Raw genomic sequence first — 19,399 nt, 5'->3', positions numbered from 1 at the left:
CTTGTCTGAGGGGGCGACTGCCTGTGGGCAGACCCCACTCACCTCCCTTGGGCTAACGGTATGTCTCCTCCCTGGTTCAGGGGAGTATGGCAATGACCGTTGCCTAAGAGAACCAGTGGGACAAACAGCTACCTCCTCCACTAACACTCTTCTTACCGAACTTATCCATAAGGACAAGCATCGATGCCCCTAATTGGGCCACTATACCTACCACCATATTTATTCTCGGATCAAATTGATTTTCCATGCTGGCGAAGTGATCGGGTTCAGAAGTGTGAAAGTCAGGAGCAGGAGTAGATGGTCTAGGAGTATGTACTGATACAGGGGAAACAGGAACAACAAGAGTGAGATACAGCAGGAATATCTACATTGTTATATTTAGAGTCGCCTGACTAGCCACTTTCTTGCCGGGTTTTAGTGGCTGCCTTCCTTTTGTTAGATTCTAATTTATTTTAAATGAGAAGTCAAGGTCTTCCATTTTACGCTTGTCCCAATCCCTGCATTCACATGTCAAATCAATGGCATAAACTCCGTCTCTCTGCAATTTGTGCACAGGGTATGAGAGTTATAAGTTATTTCAAGTAACAGGGTATCGCAGCAGCTGGCTGCAATACCAGAAACTAGAAGAGCTAGTGTCTGACATACCAACTAGCTACAAGTCACAATCACAAAAACAACCAGGAAAACAATGCCAAAAGGCTACCATACAAAGAATACTTCACTTGTGGATGGGAAGAAGCAACAATTGTCAAACCAAATTGTTTAGTCAACACAGTGTGTGGAAGATACAAGCAGCAGAAACAACCGATCTATTGGCTTAGCTGTTCCTCTCACCTTACCCAGAAAGTGGGCAGGTCTTTCACCTACAATAAAACAAAAGAAATCGCTACCGCTGACTTCAAAATTTAAGCTGTCTGTGTAGAAACTTAGCTAAGTAATTACTGGGTAAGTTACATAAAAATGAAAAAATAAGGGAAATGAAGTACAAAGATATAAAAGTGAACCTGGGAAAAAAGCCCAAAACTGCACTGAACAGTAATAGTTTTCGGTTAGACAGTCAGATTGAAGAAAGGAAATGGGAATGGAGGTAAAGTAGAATATTAAAAATGGGGTGACTTGGGGCTAAAGTGAAACTGCAAACACCCATTAATAATGCCTACAGTGCACCACATGAGGTGCAGTGACATCCCTACCCCCTATGGCGGGTTAATCAATCATATTGTTCTTTACTTTCTTAATTTAACAAATTGTACTTCCTCAGTATCATTCATTCCACATCTTTTATTGTATTCCTTGTGTTTCCATCCCTTTTGTCAGTCCTTCGTTCCCTCACTCCCCTGTAAGGAGGTAGTGCCATCAGAGTACCTTACATGGTGCACTGTGGACACCATTCAAGCTGCACTCCCTATTTTAGCCTTTCACTTTTACCTCCATTCTGCTTTCTTTCTTCAACCTTCACTGTCTAAAGCACTGAATGGCTGATAGCGCCCCATTGCTTGGCTTTTTGTCAAATTTCCATAAATCAATATAAATTAATCAATCATGTTGTGAGCCAAACCCACAAAAATGACAGATGGTTCCCCCACACGCATGCACACACACACAAAAGATAATTTTAAAAAAGCAGAAAACACAGGAATATAAGAATGAAGGAAAACAAAAAAGTAAAAAGATTCAAACCAAAAAAAGACAAGGACAGCATCAACTTCACATAAGCAAACTGGGATTGGCCAGCCGAGATACTGACACTATCATCACTAAACAGAATAAAGGTAGATGCAGAGCCAGATGAGGGCTGTCATACACAGAAGGAACATTTTGCTCAAGTTAAAGCAGGTTGATGCAATTGTGATATTAGTATGTAATAAGGCATCTTATTACTGACAGTTTGTAATGGACAAAAGGTAAGTAAAGCACCTTACGTGGCTGCCATTGTGTATGGCCTAAAATCAGATAACAAAAGTCTGACTCCTGACAGTTTGAAGTCAGCAAAACCAAAAGGTTTGCCAGGGGGTGAGTAGCCAGGTCCATAGTCCAAATCATGCCTAGGATGTCAACAATACATTAAAGAAAAACAAGAAAAAAAAAGCAGGAAAACTTCACTCTTTTAGACACTCTGAATTGGCCTTGACAGCATGGTAGCACCTGCTCAGATAGAAGACTACCTACCCGACCATTAACCAACCCCCACACAGCATCAATGTATTTAGGTCTCGAAAGGGGATCATTGTATTTCTGGCAAAGGCAGATACCAAGTTCAACTGTAATATACACTGTCGGGCAGAAGAATGAACCTCCTTTCATGAGCATCTACACCAATAGCCTCCCTTGAACCCAATCCCTTCAACTGGATTGGAGTTCTAATAACTAGGTAAGTGTGACAGACTTACTATACTGTGATGGAAGTGCACGCTAATTGCCACAGATGGAACAAATGTTCATCTCCCTTCCTGCACATCTATGTATGATGGTCTAACCTTTCTATTACATTTAACTGAAATCCCTTCAACCATGCATGCAATGACAACAAGAACATAACATACTGAGAAACAGAGGTTATAGAGATGGAAAAATAGAGGAAGAAATTATATTTCCTAGAGAGTATTAAGGAGAACTGTGTGTTTTCCCCCAAGGCCTAACATAAAGCAAACAGTAGGATCTAACTCCAATGGAGGCAAAAAGTCTAATTCTTAGAGAAATGACAAAAATACCAGATAAAACAATCTATGATGTACTGTAAATACTGTGCACTAAACACACCTATAACCTGTATTTTCATACTAACACTGGCAGTTAACTACAGGGTACAAAGCTATTCAAGCACACTGATGGATGATACATCTAACGAATATATCTCAGAACAATACCAGAACACCCTTTTTCAGGCACTCTTGAAAATTTAAATGAACACAAACCAATCTGATTTGTAAATACATATGAAGTATATTCAACAGAACAACCCTGAAGATAATTCTAACTGACCTTGCTTTTGTTTAGTCAAGCAATAAATGGTATGTAGCATATTTATGCCAAAAAAAACTACAAATCATTACAGTAGTCATACAAGAGTGAAGCCTTATCAACTTTCACAAAATCAGACAATGATGTAACCATCACACTTCTTACATATGAAGTATGTTCAAAATGTTGTCATGAAAATAATCACCTTGATTGTAGTGGGCAGGAGCAATATCATCTGCTCGATAATGAGGCTTGCACCTCTTATCCCATATAATGATAGAGCCATCTCGCCCACCAGTTGCAATCACACCTGTGGAATTAATTAATATAATTATAAAGTTATATACAGTAGTTGATTTTAATTATATAATAACAAGGTTATTCTAAAAAGGAAACTTTACAATGATCAGTCAACTTGTTAATCAAACATGATTTTCAAATGTTCAAATTTGGAAATTTTGTGACTGGAGAAATATAAATTCTCAAATATTTTTGGGGATCCTTCTAACCTTTTTCTATAAGGGCACTCAACCATCAAACAAAACAGAATTATAAAGTTGATTATAACCTGTTTTGCACCAAGAAAAATGACGTTTTTATAATAAAAATAAAGTTTTATATATACTTACCAAATAATATAGTTTCTACTTTATGCGGCAGCTCAAAATTCGAATTCGCAGTAGTGCTCTTTTGTTTTGGGTGTAGGTATACTGCCCCGCCCACCTTTGGGGAAGAATAGGTACAACGCAGTTAAAGAGCTCAATTTGTTTATGCTCTATGCCCATGAGAGGGGAGGAGGGAGGGGTCCAATCATGTAATTATTTGGTAAGTATATATAAAACTTTATTTTATTATAAAAATGTCATTTTTATATAAGTAACTTACACCAAATAATTACATAGCTGAATCCCACATTGATTGGAGGTGGGATGAATGGTATGGAAAAGAACTTGGAATAGAAAATTAGCTGGCATCTTGAAATGCTTGACGTAACCTTACCTGGTGATGGAGCAACAGCAGATGGGTACTGCCTCTGGTCGTAGCTCCTCTCGATCTGTAGCGGCGGGGTGGTAGAGCCAAGGGTTGCCTCTATTTGAATTGGTGCTTTGCAATGTAGGAGGTTAATCGCAGGTTGCCAAAGCTCACAATCCAAAAGGGTCACAAAAATAATATGTGGATATGCCCTTGGCCAGGGCACAGTACAATAAAGCAACAAAGACCAGATATTAACCTACACAACCACGAAATTTTAACCAAAACCATAAAATGCCGACTGGTGACACTCACGACTCAGTGTTCACCAGACTTCCCAAGAAGTGCAACTATCCTTATTCAAGGAGAGTGGGTAGAGGAAAAAAAAAGGCGTTCCTATCCTTCATCCCCCAATACCATGCCAGCTGCGAAGAACAGACCTAAAGTACTACATTTTTCGTACAACGTTTCAATGTCCCATAAGTAAACATGGCAAACACTGACTTGCACCTCCAAAATGTTGCTTGGAAAATTGAAGACAGACAGGTTACGTCTGAAAGCCAAAGACACCGCCACGGCTCTTATTTCATGAGTCTTTACATATGGGCAGTAAATCATCTTGAACTCCCAAATGTGCTTCTGAAATCATGGATCTTAAAAAGAATGAAAATGCATTCTTGGACAAAGGTCGGCTGGGGTCTTTCACAGAACACCAAAGAGTCGAGGCCGAACCTCTTAAGTTTTTGGTTCTTTCAAGGTATACTCTCACGGCTCTTACAGGGCAGAGGACTTTCTCTTCATCGGATGGACCTAGAAGTGCCAAAAAATACAAAATTAGTGAGTATACAGCATTGCCTTGTGAAAGACTTATCCTTCTATCAATGGTATGAAGCTCGCTGGCTCTATTGGCTGTAGCCAGTGCCATCAAGAATAAGGTCTTCTTCGTCAGATTCCGAAGTGACGATGAATCCAAAGGTTCAAACAGTGGTCCTGACAGCCATTTGAGGACCACGTCCAAGTTCTAAGCGACTCCCAAGGGTTTTGCTTGCTTACTAGTATTCAAATGTTTGATTAAATTGCTGATGTCTTGGTCTGAACTCAACACCGCTCTGTAACCCTTGATGATAGATGTTGTGAGTCCTTTTGATGTTCTAAGATGTAACAGAAAATCTGCGATTTGGGCTACAGATGTTTGAGAAGAGGAGATATTTCGCTCCCGGCACCACTTCTGAAAAACTGCCCACTTGGCTTAGTAGACTGCAGAAGATTGTTGCTTAGACTTAGCCTCTGCAGCCTTCCTTGAAAATCCTTTTGCTCTGACAAGCTCCCCGACAGTCTGAAGCTTGCCAGCACGAGAGTGGTAACCTTGATGGAATCGCAGGAAGTGTGGCTGTTTAAGAAGAGTTCTCTTCTGAGGAAGTAGCCTTGGGAAGTCCGTCAAAAGGCTCAGAGGCTCAGGGAACCACTCCTTGTGTGGCCAAAAGGGAGCGACTAAGGTCATTGACATGCTGTTATGTGCGTTGAACTTTTTTAACACTTCCTTCACAATGCTGAAGAGAGGAAAGGCGTAAAGGTCAAGGTTCGACCAGTCCTGCAATGTGGAATCCGTCGCCCATGCTTGTGGGTCCAGAGCTGGGGAACAATGCAGTGGAAGACAATGGTTCCTTGAAGTTGCAAACATGTCTATCGACAGCTTTCCCCACAGCTTCCACAGGTCGGTGCACACCTGTGGATTGAGTGTCCATTCCATCGGTAGACTCCGTTTGCCATGACTCAATTTGCCTGCAAGGACATTCATCCTGCCCTGAATGAAGCGGGTCACTAATTGTCTGCGTTCTTGCCCATAGAAGAAAATCCTTTGTCAGTTTACATAAAGCATAAAAGAATGGGTCCCTCCTGATTCTTGATATGTTTGTGTGGTCACGCTGTTCGAACAAACGGCTACCGTCTTGTTGAAGTGCCAGATGACCATGAATTCCTTTGTTAAATGATGTGGAGTGCCTCTTTGGTAGGTGACCATGTTCCTGAAACCTCATATCGTTGAGAAGGCCCCAACCCAGATCCAAGTGCGTCTGAGCATAACGTTAGTCAGTTCGCTGGAGCCAGAGACCTCCTCTGCAAATCTGACTTCCACTAGCTACCACCGGGGTCCTTCTATCTGGGGAGTGATGTTGAAAACGAACGAATTCCTTTTCCAATTGGCCTTGAAGTAAAATTGCAGTACTCTTGTGTGTAATCTGCCTAATGAAACAAACTTCTCTATGGAAGAGAGGTTCCCAGAAGACTCATCCAAGCGTTGCTACTGAGCAGGAGGCCAGTTAAAGTCCTGACTTTCCCAGCCCTATTTAGAGATCCTCTGTTGGGATGGGACAAATAAAAACTCAGAAACTCAGAGAGTCTATCACTCTCCCCAAATATAATAGACCGGAGTTGGGACTAGCTGTGACTCTTTAAGTTTATTAAAAGGCCTAGATCTTGAGCGCCAGACGAAGAGTTTTCTGCAGGTCCTCCGCACTGAGATCTCGAAGGGGAGCGTGAGCCAATCATCCAGGTACAGAGAGATGTTTACCGCCATAAGGTGTAGCCATTTCACTAGGGGAGCAGTACCTGAGTAAAAACTTGAGAGGGGCCGTGGAGAGTCTGACAAAGTGCCTGCAGCTGGAAGACTCTGTCCCAGAACACAAATCTTAGATACTTCCTGAGTCCGGTGAACTGGAGATGTGAAGTATTAAGCATCTTGTGTGTCGACCATAACCATCCAGTCTCCCTGACGGATGGTCGCAATAACACCTTCTGACTGCGTCTCCATTTTGAACCCGTTGTTTTGAATGAGGATGATCAGGACTGATGTCCAGGACAGGTCTCCATCACTCCCGATGGCATGGAACCACTAAGAGGCGGTTTGTAAAACCTCCGTGTTTGCATCCTCGACTACTTCCATGGCTTTTCTTTTTCTAGTAGGGGGCTGACACTTCCCGAGATAGGGCCAAAACCTCTGAGTCTGGGCCAAGTAGGCTGTTGCTGATGGAAGAGGTTACTAAGGGAGGTTTCTCCCGAGGATAGCATAGCCTTCTTTCAATACCTTCAGCACCCAAAGCTCCACATTCTTCTTTTTCCATTCTGTCCAGAAATGGGAAAGTCTTGCTCCCACTGGAACATGGAGGATGAGACGTCTCATTTTGGGGTGCTGGCTTGTTAATGGGTTTCCTGGCTGGTCTGGAAGTTTGGAGGTTGCTTTAGGTCGGACTGAAACTTGCCCTCTAGAACTGAAAGGGCTGTTGCTGCAAGGGCGATGACGTTCTAGTAGATGTGGTAGAAGTAGTGGCTTGTGCGGGGAACTTAGTCCTTTTGGTGGACTGAGTGAGGAGGTCCAAGTCAACTTCTTCTTTAGCTCCACTGAAACCCATCCCAGGGTGTCCTGCAGAAACAGACTATTCTTGTCCAGGGGGGCAAATAGAAGTGAAGAACATTGCAATGGAGTGACTCCCTCTGCCATGAACAAGCACCACAAATCTCGTTTCTTGAGGACTCCTGTTGTGAAGATGGTTGCTAGCTCTAGTGCGCCATCTCTTACGGCTCTATCAGCGCACGTCAGTACTCCAAGCCAGTCCGATGCGAAGTTCTCTTGAAGGGATGTACAGTCTTCTATTTTCCGGGCTAGGGCCCCCACTGTCCAATCCAGAAAGCTAAAGACCTCGAAGACTTTAAAGATGTCTTTAAGCAAATGGTCTAATTCCAAGGTTGTGAAGAGAATTCTGGCCGACAAGAGGCAGAAACTCCCAAGGACAGAGCTTCTCCAGTTGCATAAGACAGGTACTTCTGCCTTATCAAACGAGAGGGAGGCGAACAGAACACCGCCTTCCCGACTTCCCTCTTCTCTGCTAACCAGGCATCCATGCAGCCCAAAGCTTTCTTCGATGACAAAGACAAAACCATACGTGGAAGTATGGCAGTATCTGGTGGTTGTCGCATCAAGAAGGCCGAACCCTGCGATAAAGGGACGGCTGGAGAGAAGAACAACGGGTAACAGACCAGGAAAAACCTGAGCAGTGCCGAGTAATTAGATGCAGGTTGCTCCTATTCTACAAGTTCCTCGACGGACAAAGCGGGTGATCTGGGTTCCATGGTCTCTGCACTACTGAGTTAGCTTTTGAAGAAGGCTCAATACTTTATCAAGCCGAAGTTGAAGCGCGCTAACAGGATCTTGAGTAACAGAGGGAAAATCTCTTGAAGCATCAGATACTGGAAATTCTCCTTGCAGGGTCATGAAGATATCATTGGTAGCGTAGACTTCAAGAGAGGTGCCCACAGCGATTGGACACACAGACGTTGGGCGCCCACTCGCTGTCGAAGCAGACACTGACTCCTTGGAAAGAGCTGCATTCTTCGTGGACACTTGGCACCCTGCTGATGGGTACTCGGTGATCACAATGTTCACCACCGAGCGGTCATACACGGATCTCCTAACTCAGAATCTGGGAGCTCACAAACTGGAAAGGCGTGGAACCAGCGGCTCATGCGAGGTGCTTTCCAGGACTAAGAGAGCTCATACGATGGGCTCTAAGAGATGTGAGATAGCTCCAGACACCAAATGATCTTTGCAGTTGGCGCTATTGCCCACTATCGCACACTGGTAGCCATACGCTTGGCACCGAAAAGTTGGACTAGCACACACCACTCTTTTGGGGCCAGAACGCACTTTCGCACCTGAATGGGAGCGAGAATCTCTAGCTGGCGACTCCCAAAACTACAAGAAAGGAAGGGGTTATGTTCTCTTTCTCACAGCGCTTTACGAGACGAGCGGAATCTGAATCAGGATGTCCGCCTTTTCACTGCCTAGAAACTTTTGCAAACGGTCACAGCGTTTCTTTTTGATGTGGGGAGAATCTCAATCACTTGAAGATAGTATATACGCCCATTCGAACACCTTCAATGGCATTCTTCTGCAGCCTGGGATTGGGACAACAGCTCGGATGAGGCGACGGCTACACCTCGTGGGCAAACCCCACTGACCTCCCCTTTTGACTGCCAGTCTGCTTCTCCCAGGTGGGCAAGGGGAGGTTAGCAGGACCTTGGTTCAGGAGCATCGATTGGGACGAACAGCCGCCCCTCCACTGACACTTCACTATTAAATTTGTCCATCATGACCTTCACAGAGCTCCCAATCTGGGAAACAGTACTCACAAGTAAATTAAATTTTTGATCAACCCGTGCTTCTAAGCTGGGAATGGCATTGGGTTCAGCAGAATGAGAGCTAGGTCATGGAATGACAGGAAAAGTTGGAGGACTGGAAATGGGAGAAAAAGCTGTCAGAGGTGTATGCATAACATCGGGTATCAACTCCTGGAGAATGCATCTATACTAGCGGAAGGCCTTAGCTTAGCCCTAGTTGTAACTTTTCTAATTCAGTCACGCTGCAATTTGTCTATGTGTGTCTGTAAAGTTTTCCATTTACCCTTCTCCCAGTCCTTCCATTTGTCTGGTGTTCAATCCAGAGAAGAAATTTGTCCCTACAAGGCAACAAAATGGTATGAGTCATAGGTTGCAGAAGTGGAAGTCTAGTTTTGCAGCCTTGCTGCAATACCTAATGCTAGACAAACTAAAGTCAGATATAATGGGTCAAAATTCCAATTAGACAAGTCTGTCAAAGAAATAATCCAAATGAAGCTAAATTAATAGCTGCTACTAAAAGCAAAGACTACTTCACCTCAAGACTATCTCCCACCATCCGGCAAAACAATCAAGAGCTGCTAATAACTGGTGTTCTGTCATTAGCCAGCAGAAATGAATTGAGCTCTTTAGCTGCGTTGTACCTATTCTTCCCCGAAAGTGGGCGGGGCAGTATGCCTACACCCAAAACAAAAGAGCGCTACCATGAATTTCGAATTTTGAGCTGCCCCGTAAAGTAGAAAGTATAGCTATGTAATTATTTGGTAAGTTACTTACATAAAATTTCATTGTAAAAGAACATTCTTGTGAAATTTTTGAGAATCAATTTTTACAATGATCACTTATGCAGATTTATTTTCAGCATCTCAATAATTTACCTACAGTATTTACAAGTTACTTTTGTCTACCTTATTCTTACTCTTTGGAACCAAAGAATTATGTAACAAGTCTTAACTGATAACTTGTCAAAACATGTCTCACATCTCAAGTCTATTCAGTAAAACTAACTTACTGTGTATATCCTATGGTTAAGTTAGTTTTACTCTAGTCTGCAACCCTCAATTAAAATTGTATCCTTTGGGTCAGCTTTATAAAAGTAAAAAATGTGACCCTCGTTGTCCTGGCTAATCTATTTTATCATTTAAAGTACTGCTTTGTTTTTTTGTATTCTTAGCTTACATATCCAGTTCTGTTAAAGAGATATTGCCTATGCATTGCACCTCCTGAGCTCCTAGTCTTCGTTTTTGAGTTATTTTAGGTTCTCGTATAGTTTTTCACATTCTGCACAGTCTATCTGTTTCCTTCTTTCTTCTGTAAACAATGAATTTCCTATTATATTTTAGTCAATTTCTTGATATGGCTGCAGTAGCTTTTTAGCTTTATTCTTTCTTTGCTTAGCTCCTAGCATTTCAGTATGAAGTTAAATCTTTTGCTGCCAACACAATGTGCATGCAATAAGTCCTCCTCCATGCTTTTTCTTATCATTTAGGGGTAGGCAATTGCTGATGGTCTATTATAAACTATCCTCTCTTAATTCAGTTTTCCATTCCCTATAAATTTCCAAACTACTCTTGCTGTAATGCTATACCTTCCATTTCTCTTTATTTACTCTTTTCCTTCGCTCTGCTGAGTATACTTTAATCTATTCCCTTCTGTTAAGGTTCTCATCTTCTTTCACTTCTCTAAAACATTTTCCAGTAAATCTTTTCCCTCTTCTACACACTTCATAAAACTGTACTCTTCCACTCATCATCCCCACTTTAATTTCAGACATACTTACCTCACCATTATCCTTGCTTTAATTTCAGACATACATATTTCATCCCTTAATGTACATGGAACAGCACTTCAAGCTACTCTTCCAATCAGTTTTTTCTATCGATTTACTGCAGCTTTTTGCTATAACCAAGTATACCACATTGGCTAATTTCTCTTTTTTATCATTTTCCTCTTGTATTTTAAACATTTTACCTATATTATCTACCATTAATCCTAGATATTTTTGTCTTCTATCTCCTCCATATCATGCTTTATATTACATGCTATGATACTGGTTCTGTTTTTATTTTAAAACACATTCACAAAAATACTGATTCTTCTAAGAGGATTAAAGAAATGTAGTCCTTTTCAATGGTTATTGTAATCACTAAATACGGAAATGTTTTGCTGAAGTACAATTTAAATTCATTGCCTTCAGTTTTCCTATGAAAACTGAAGTCTGTTTTATTTGATGACAGAGCACCAAACCCCATGCCAGCATGTTTTATAACCCTTGCTTAATCGCATGCTTTGATGATCTGGAGTGTATGCAAACTTTCTGGGTATTAGGTTACATACCCAAAATTGAGGTGTTATCTACGGAGAATAAACTCAAATACTGAAGTTATCCTTTTCATGATGTCTGACCTACATGCCTGAAGGCTATTCCGCAAGCACTCAGAGACTGGCTTTTTTGATATAGTACAGTACTGAATGGATTTTCAAGTCATGCACATCTACCCTCAACCTTTAACAGGCAACTGGAACTCATTCTCGAGGTTCCTTGAGGGCTCTAAACCTGAGCTATGCCCTTCAACCACCTTTAAGAAGTGTCTAGTAACCATTCATGCATTCTGTCAGGATTTTCTGGTGGTCCCAATCCCAAGGGCAATATTCTGGCTTGAAGTTTTTGAGTCATGTTGGGAACAGCCTCAAGTAAACCACTGCATACCAAAGCCTGGATGCAAAAAAGTCTGCCTTTTGCCTTTCTGTCCCTCTCATTGTTTAACCACCAACAATGAAGTAGATCCAATCCTATGCCCTGAAAAATTTATAGCACTGCACAGAGAACCCAGTTCAATGGAGGTTCTTATAATTTCCTTTATGCAGGATGTATATGGAGCAAGTTACTGAGAGTTCTATTTGACTATACCTTAAGACAGTTGTTTCAAAAACTTTAGGAGACTGGCTGATAGCGAAGCATCACAGGTGCTTATCCACTTGATCAGCGTTCATTTAACTCGTCTTTTAGACTTCCTTCAAGAGGAAGTTGTTTTGTGATGGCACACATGTGAAGATGCTACATACTGGCAAGTTTTTTCTCACAGATACTACAATCTAGTGGTTAATTTACTCCTTGGACTGCAGTAGCAGTTGGACAGGTGGTCTGGGCTTTTGGAGGGTTCATTTGTCAGTTACCTATCATTTCATTTAAATATTATTACACACACCATGACACAGACTTCCAATAATTCCCTTGCCCCTACATCACTCTCCGAGGATAATTGCTGACCACTGCTACTGTGTTGCTCCTGAAGATATCCTATGGCAGTAAGGGTCTCCCATCCTGAGACATTCTATGATGGGCCAAGTACGCAATTTCAACATCAGTTCCTTTCATTTACATGTGCTTCTGTCTCATAATGACAAACCCCTGCATACCCTTACAAGACTTAGGTTCTGAGGCTCAAGTCTAATCTTAAGGAGCTTGGAGCTTTTAGGCAGATCCTCCATGTCTTAATAAGCCAATTATGAGAATCTTTGATAGTTTGATCCTTCCCGCCTTAACTGAGATTACTTGAACTCACGATTAAATAAAAATTATTTTTTTCAACCACTAATTGTTTTCATACCAACTCAATAGTTATCATTAGCAATGGGTTGTATAATGAAAATGTTAAAAATTTATATGTTTAGACATGCATATAACACTACTTGGAACAACAATAACCTAAATTTTTAATATTAAAAAATACATACATGGATCAAATGGATTCACATGAACAGTCTTGACTGAACGAGAATGTCCCACAAGTGAAAGAACCTTCTCCAGGCTTCCATCATCCCTAACCGCTAAGATGGCTGCTGTCTGATCTCCAGAAGCTGAAACAAATTCTGATGTTCCTGGTATCCAGCACACCTCATAAATGGCATTCCCATGAATATGGTGTCCTGAGAAAATAAACAAATAACTGACCAAAATGCTACCAACATATGAAACAATAATCCAAATGTCTTCAGTGCATTTTCCATTTGGAGATAATGAAATGAATAACTATAGACTTCACTTGCAACTGGTGATGTGAATAAAAGTTACTTTTATTCTTGAAAAAAAAAAAAATCATCCTCTAATTTTCCAAAATGTAATGTAACTGATTATCCAAAATTACAAGCAGGTAAATAGATTCACATTAACACATTATTATTGGAAACTTATGAGAGTATCTGACTTCCAAAGAACAGTATGCACTGAGAGAGAGAGAGAGAGAGAGAGAGAGAGAGAGAGAGAGAGAGAGAGAGAGAGAGAGAGAGAGAGAGAGAGAGAGAGAGAGAGAGAGAATTAATAAACAAAATAAATTTAATGAGCTAAGAAATAAATGACTGCATAGCATAAAAAATGTTCTTTCAAATAAAAAATATCCTGATTACACTAATAAACCCCAACTTCCATAAAATAGCTGGAAGACTTCTACATTTTCACATTCAAAAAAGCAAAAACCTCAGATATTTCGCATGTACCGTAACACCATGACAATACTACTGTGACACTTCAAAAATTCAACTACATGTACCATACATGGAATTGCAAGCCTGTGCCATTAGAAACGGTAATAGTTCACTCAAAAAATTAATTTCAAGGATAACAATATCTTCCAATGACAGTCATCAGAAATACTAAGCTGCCTCTCAGGCCTCAATTTGAGCCACTGGCACTTGCTTCAGGTCATTCAAATTTGTTGCAAGTTTTCTTGGCAATTTCCCTTTTTAAACAATGCTAAGATGGGGAGCATTATACAGGGAACCTTAAACTTACTGAATCACCATCCATAACAGGAGGCCAGTGGGTCACACTGCTTACCTACGCCATATTACTACATTTGCAAGTGTATGCCTAAGATTTCTTCCCATGTATTGCTACAGAAAACTTTGGACTCATAATGTGGCCTAATCCTGTGTCCAAGGTTTGAACTGACTTAAATTTACATCACAAGGGGAAAAGAATAATTTGATATACTGTAACCCTGCTCTTGAGAAAACTATTTTTGAAAATTTTTCCTACATAATGTATTATGTGAAACTATGGACCCATATTGTGTCCACATCCGGACTAAGGGGGTTTGTTTCGCATCAACTTGAACCTACACTATATGATGATGCTCTAATGCATGTTTTGTTATTCCTGGCCCAAAAATTCTACACGATTCTTGAATAATCACATCCTGTTTTCCTTGTTTCTTTATCTTCCCCTGGAAGGGCACACACTCCAACACCATCATGTGACCAATTTTTAATCCAATTTACCAATGGGTGCCTTGAGCCAACTTTGGTTGCAACTGAAGTCAAAAGTTTCAATGCTTCCAAGTCTACAATGCTAGAGGACATCATGAAACTAAATAGCATACTTCGGCTATAGTTGGTTTAAAAAATTTTATAACTGGATGAATGTAAACTGACTGACAAAATTTCTTTAACTGATCTGTTTCCAAAACTCAGCATTTATTGTTTATTAATTTTGGACATTCAAATAAAAAATGTTTTAACTTTGCGTCAGCATAAAGTGCTCAAAACAGATATAAGGAGAGAATTCATGCAAGCTAACCAGGTAATGAAAAGAATAATGCACGTATGTTAATGATGATAAAGATACTGTACTCTATTCCATTTCTCCAATTAACACACATATGGTATATAAACACTGAAGAATATCTAGTTCCATAAAACATTTGCAATAAAAAAAGGAAAATCTTACTACTGTACAGGTGTACTTATTGCTATGTTAAGAGTGTATGTGAAACCCAGTAACCACAGACAAACCATATAGTAAAATTAACAAGGGCCTTACAAGCTTTCCATCCTGAACAATTCAAAGGTTGTGTTAGAACTGACATCTTTTACACTAAACCACAGCATTTTACCTTTGTACAAATTGATAGAACACAAGTAACGCTAATAAAATGACATTTTTATGATAAAAATGACATTTTCATAATAAAATAAAGTTTTATATATACTTACCAAGTAACTACATAACTATTAGTTTCACTTAACCATGGCAGTTCAAAATTTCAAATTCGAGGTAACATGGTAGTTTTAGTGTAGGTAACTAGACCCGCCCACTATCAGGGGAACAACAGTGCTGAAGAGCCCAATTTGTTTGTCCCCTATGTCTATGAGAGGGGAGGTGGGAGGGCTTTGATCATGTAGTTACTTGGTAAGTACATACAAAAATTTATTTTATTATAAAAATGTCATTTTTATATAAGTAACTTCCCAAGTAACTACATAGCTGAATCCCACATTGGCAGGAGGTGGGAAGCATGGACATGTTCTACCCAAAAACACTCATTACAGGAGATAAATTTTAAATAGAAAGGTAGCCATGCTCGTTGTAACCTATCTGGTTGGCGCTCATCTCAACCTGCAGTGACGCTGCAGTAAAGCCGAGAGTTGTCTCTACTCCAGTGGGAGAACCTTGCAGTCGAGGAGTACTCCAAAGACTGACAAGGCCTTACAAAATAAATGCCCTTGCCCTGGGCACAGTACAATGAATACAACCAGAAACTTGTTACCATACTATTAAAAAACAAAACCATCACCCAACCATTAAAAACAACGATTGGTGGGTACTCCTGGAACACGGTATCACCAGGTATCCCAAAACTCAGCACTCATTAACAAGGCAAGAAGACAGAGAATTGCAAGGGATATCCCCTATCCTTCTTTCCCCAATACCATTCCAGCGAAGGCCAATGCGCCTAACATACTGCAATTATTATAGACTGTCTCCACATTGTGCATATAATGGGAGGCGAACACTAATTTTGACTTCCAGTAAGTCGCATTGTAATCAGGAGACAACAAGTTCTTAAAAAGCAACAAAGTGGCTAATTGTTTCTAATCTCATGAGTTTTTGACTTTAAAAACAGGGAGATCAGACCACTTAAATCTTTAAATTACCTTGAAGTAACACTCTTAAAAGGAAGGCCAAGGTGTTTTTATATTTTAGATAACGGTCGCTTGAGGGTTTTCTCCAACACCATAGATTCTGAGGGACCTCTAATCCCTTTGGTCCTCTCCAAGTAGTACTTAAATGCTTTAACTGGGCAAAGAGCTCTCTCCTGGTCTGCTGGCCCAAGGATATCTAACAAACTCTTGATCATGAACAAACGAGGCCAAGGGTTGGAAGGGGTTTTGTTCTTTGCCAGGAATCCAGTGTGAATGAGCAGACTTAGCATCTCCTTGCAAAACCCACTTTGCTTACTGAAGGCATGTAATTAAGCTAATCCTCTTTGTCAAAGTTAAAGCAACCAAAAGAGTCTTCCTGGTTGTAATTTCTCAGGTAAGGGGGCAACGAACAACAGGCTCAAATGGAGGGTCAGAGAGCCATCCAAGGACGACATCTAGATTCCAGGTGACTGACGTAGACTTCTCGCAAGTTTAGGACTTGATTAGATCGCTTATGTCTTGATTAGCACACAAATCAAGACCTCTATGTCTAAACACAGCGTTTAGCATAGACCTATAACCTCTGACTGTAGAGGTGGCCAAGCATTAAGAGGACCTCAGCACCAGTCACGAAAGACATTGGCGGAAGACTGACCTCACTTCGCCAGGTAGACATTGGCGGAAGACTGACATCTGCACTTGGCGATGCTTCTGCAGCTTTTCTTGAAAAGCCCTTTGCTTTGACATGCTCCCTGACAGTCTGAAGCCTGTCAGAGCTAGAGCGGATAAGCCTAGATGGAAGCGATGAAGTGAGGCTGCTTTAGAAGGCTTCTCTTCTGAGGTAGAAGTCTGGGGAAGTCTATTAACCCTTTCCTATCTGTTTAGTTATCACATCACTGAGGGTACACGAGTCCCAATGTGTCTGGGAGTGCTCGAATGTGCGAAAAAAGAATTATTTCTGAAAATTCAGCAAAATAGAAATTTTATGCCAACAACGTTCATTTTGCTGTCCTTTTTTCTAAATGTTTATATTTTTTATGGTGGAATAGTCAGAATAAGAGTCCCAGCCCTAAATACGAAAAAATGTGAGTTATTTAACGAAAAAAAAAAAATTCTTTACTTATCTTTATATTTTTGTTCAGAATCTAAAAACTATATAAGTCAGACGAATGAATTATTTTTTATGAGAAAGCCAACAAAATTCTCAAATATTGACATATAAAATAATGGAAAACGAATAAGTCCAGTTGGTCAAAAAAATTGATAGAAAAGAGGTGAGAAACAGAGCGCTCTGTCCGCCTATGGTGAGAATTATCGCTAGAAATATTTTTTTTTTTTGAAGAGCCCTATCTTGTTATTTTTCATAGAAATTACTTTTGTAAATATACGAAAAATGTAGAGGAAAAGTTGAAGAATAAAGGGAAAGACAAGAAAATGGCTTTGGCATGCAACAATTTCCTATTGACGTTATAAATTGATCGAAACGAAAAAATGTTACCGTTGTCAGCATTATTGTTCAGAGTCAAAAGCACTATAAGAGTTAGGCGAATGAATTATTTTTTATGAAAAAGCCAACACAATTCTCTAAATATTGACATATAAAACAATGAAAACGAATAAGTCCAGTTGGTGAAAAATTGATAGAAAAGAGGGTAAGAAACAGAGCGCTCTGCCCAAAGCGTATGGTGAGAATTATCGCTAAAAAAATCTTGAAGAGCTCCTATCTCGGTTATTTTTTCATAGAAATTACTTTGTAAATATACGAAAATGTGAGAAAAGAAGAATAAAGGAGTTAAGAAAAAATGGCTTTGTAATGGCAACAGTTTCATTTTGATGTTATAAATTGACTCGAAATGAAAAAAGTTACCGTTGTCAACATTATTGCTCGTAGCTCAAAAAACTATAAGTTAGGCGAATGAATTATTTTTATGAGAAAGCCAAGAAAATTCTCTAAATATCGATATATAAAAGAATGAAAACGAATAAGTCCAGTTGGTGAAAAATTGATAGAAAATAGGTAAGAAACAGAGCGTGCTGCCCGGCACACGGTGAGAATTATCACTAAACATTTTTTTGAAGAGCCCTAGCTCGATATTTTTCATAGAAATTACTTTTGTAAATATACAAAATGTAGAGGAAGGTTGAGGAATAAAGGAGACAAGAAAATGGTTTGGTAACGGCAAATAGTTTCATTTTGACGTTATAGCCGTTCGAAACGAAAAAAATTTTACCATTGTCAACATTATCGTTCATATTCAAAAGCCTTCATAACAGTTAGGCGAATGAATTATTTTTTATGAGAAAGCCAACAAATTCTCTAAATATCGATATATATAATAATGAAATGAGATTAGAGCCCTGCCTAAAATCCACGCGTCTCTTATGTGATGCACTAACGCGTTTTCACCAGTTTACCATAAAACTTCATACATGTTGGAAACTGTTCTCAATTGACGTCACTGTATGTGAAAACAGCCTCGTGTTTACTCAACCTCGTCATTTACGGTGGTCTCTGACAGAAGTGTGGCCTGCGTGGAGTGCGATCAGCCTGATGTCATTGAGAATTTTACTTATGCCATGGATTTATGATGCAGTAGAGAAACTAAAAAATATGAAAAAAGTGGGTAATGGGAACAGAGTGTTTCCAATATAATCATTTTATAAAAAAAAATGTAAGATACGAGAGAAGGTGGTAGGATCAGCTGATTTCATTGTGAGAAATTTAATATGCTAGGATTTGCGATGCAGTATAGGAATCTGCTTGCCTGGCATATTGATGCCTGAGTTACACTGGTCCAAGGTATGCTTTAGGCCTACAGGAAACCACTCAACTGTCCGAAAATAAAAAATTTAATACCACACGTAATGCAATGTTGTAAATTTTCGTAAATGATCCAGTCAGAAAAGAAGGGGTAGGGGTATTGCGTAATATTACGTCAATTGGACAGGAAAGTGTTAAGAGACCGAGAAGGTCGGGAACCACCCTTCTGTGGCAAATGGAGCTACACAGCGTCATGGATACGTTGGTGGGTCATGAAACTTGTTTGTAGACTTCTCTCACCATGCTAAACAGTGGGCGTGACATCCAAGTTTGACCAGTCCTGGAGCATGGCATCCGTCACCCATGCCTGAGGTTCCAGGGCTGGAGAACAGCAGACAGAGCGATGGTTCTCGATATGTAAACAGTCTATCCACGGCTTTCCCACAGGTCGCCGTTTGCACAACCTGTGGATTCAGGCCATCTCGTGGTAGGGACCTGTTTGCAGTGACTTAACTTGTCCATAAGAACGTTTAACTTTCCCTGGATTAAGTGAGTTATTATCCTGGTGCAGTTGTTCTCTGCCCAGAGGTCCTTGGCCACTTTGTAAAGGGA

The 19,399-nt window shown here is 40.2% G+C and overlaps 1 protein-coding gene across 1 annotated transcript in view; it reads right to left on the bottom strand.

Annotated features, from left to right (window-relative positions):
• l(2)dtl (lethal-(2)-denticleless) overlaps positions 1 to 19,399 on the bottom strand; it is a 43,290-nt gene that overhangs the window by 14,238 nt on the left and 9,653 nt on the right. The window contains exons 3-4 of the mRNA XM_067100513.1: positions 12,841 to 13,032; positions 3,167 to 3,271 (exon numbers count right to left, since the gene is read on the bottom strand). Coding sequence (XP_066956614.1) covers positions 3,167 to 3,271; positions 12,841 to 13,032 — 297 coding nt within the window. The remainder of the gene's footprint in view (positions 1 to 3,166; positions 3,272 to 12,840; positions 13,033 to 19,399) is intronic.

This window comes from Macrobrachium rosenbergii, chromosome 56, assembly GCF_040412425.1.
Source record: "Macrobrachium rosenbergii isolate ZJJX-2024 chromosome 56, ASM4041242v1, whole genome shotgun sequence".
NCBI lineage: Eukaryota > Metazoa > Arthropoda > Malacostraca > Decapoda > Palaemonidae > Macrobrachium > Macrobrachium rosenbergii.
The sequence above is the reverse complement of the archived record's forward strand: the minus strand, read 5'-3'. Positions and strand labels throughout refer to the sequence as shown.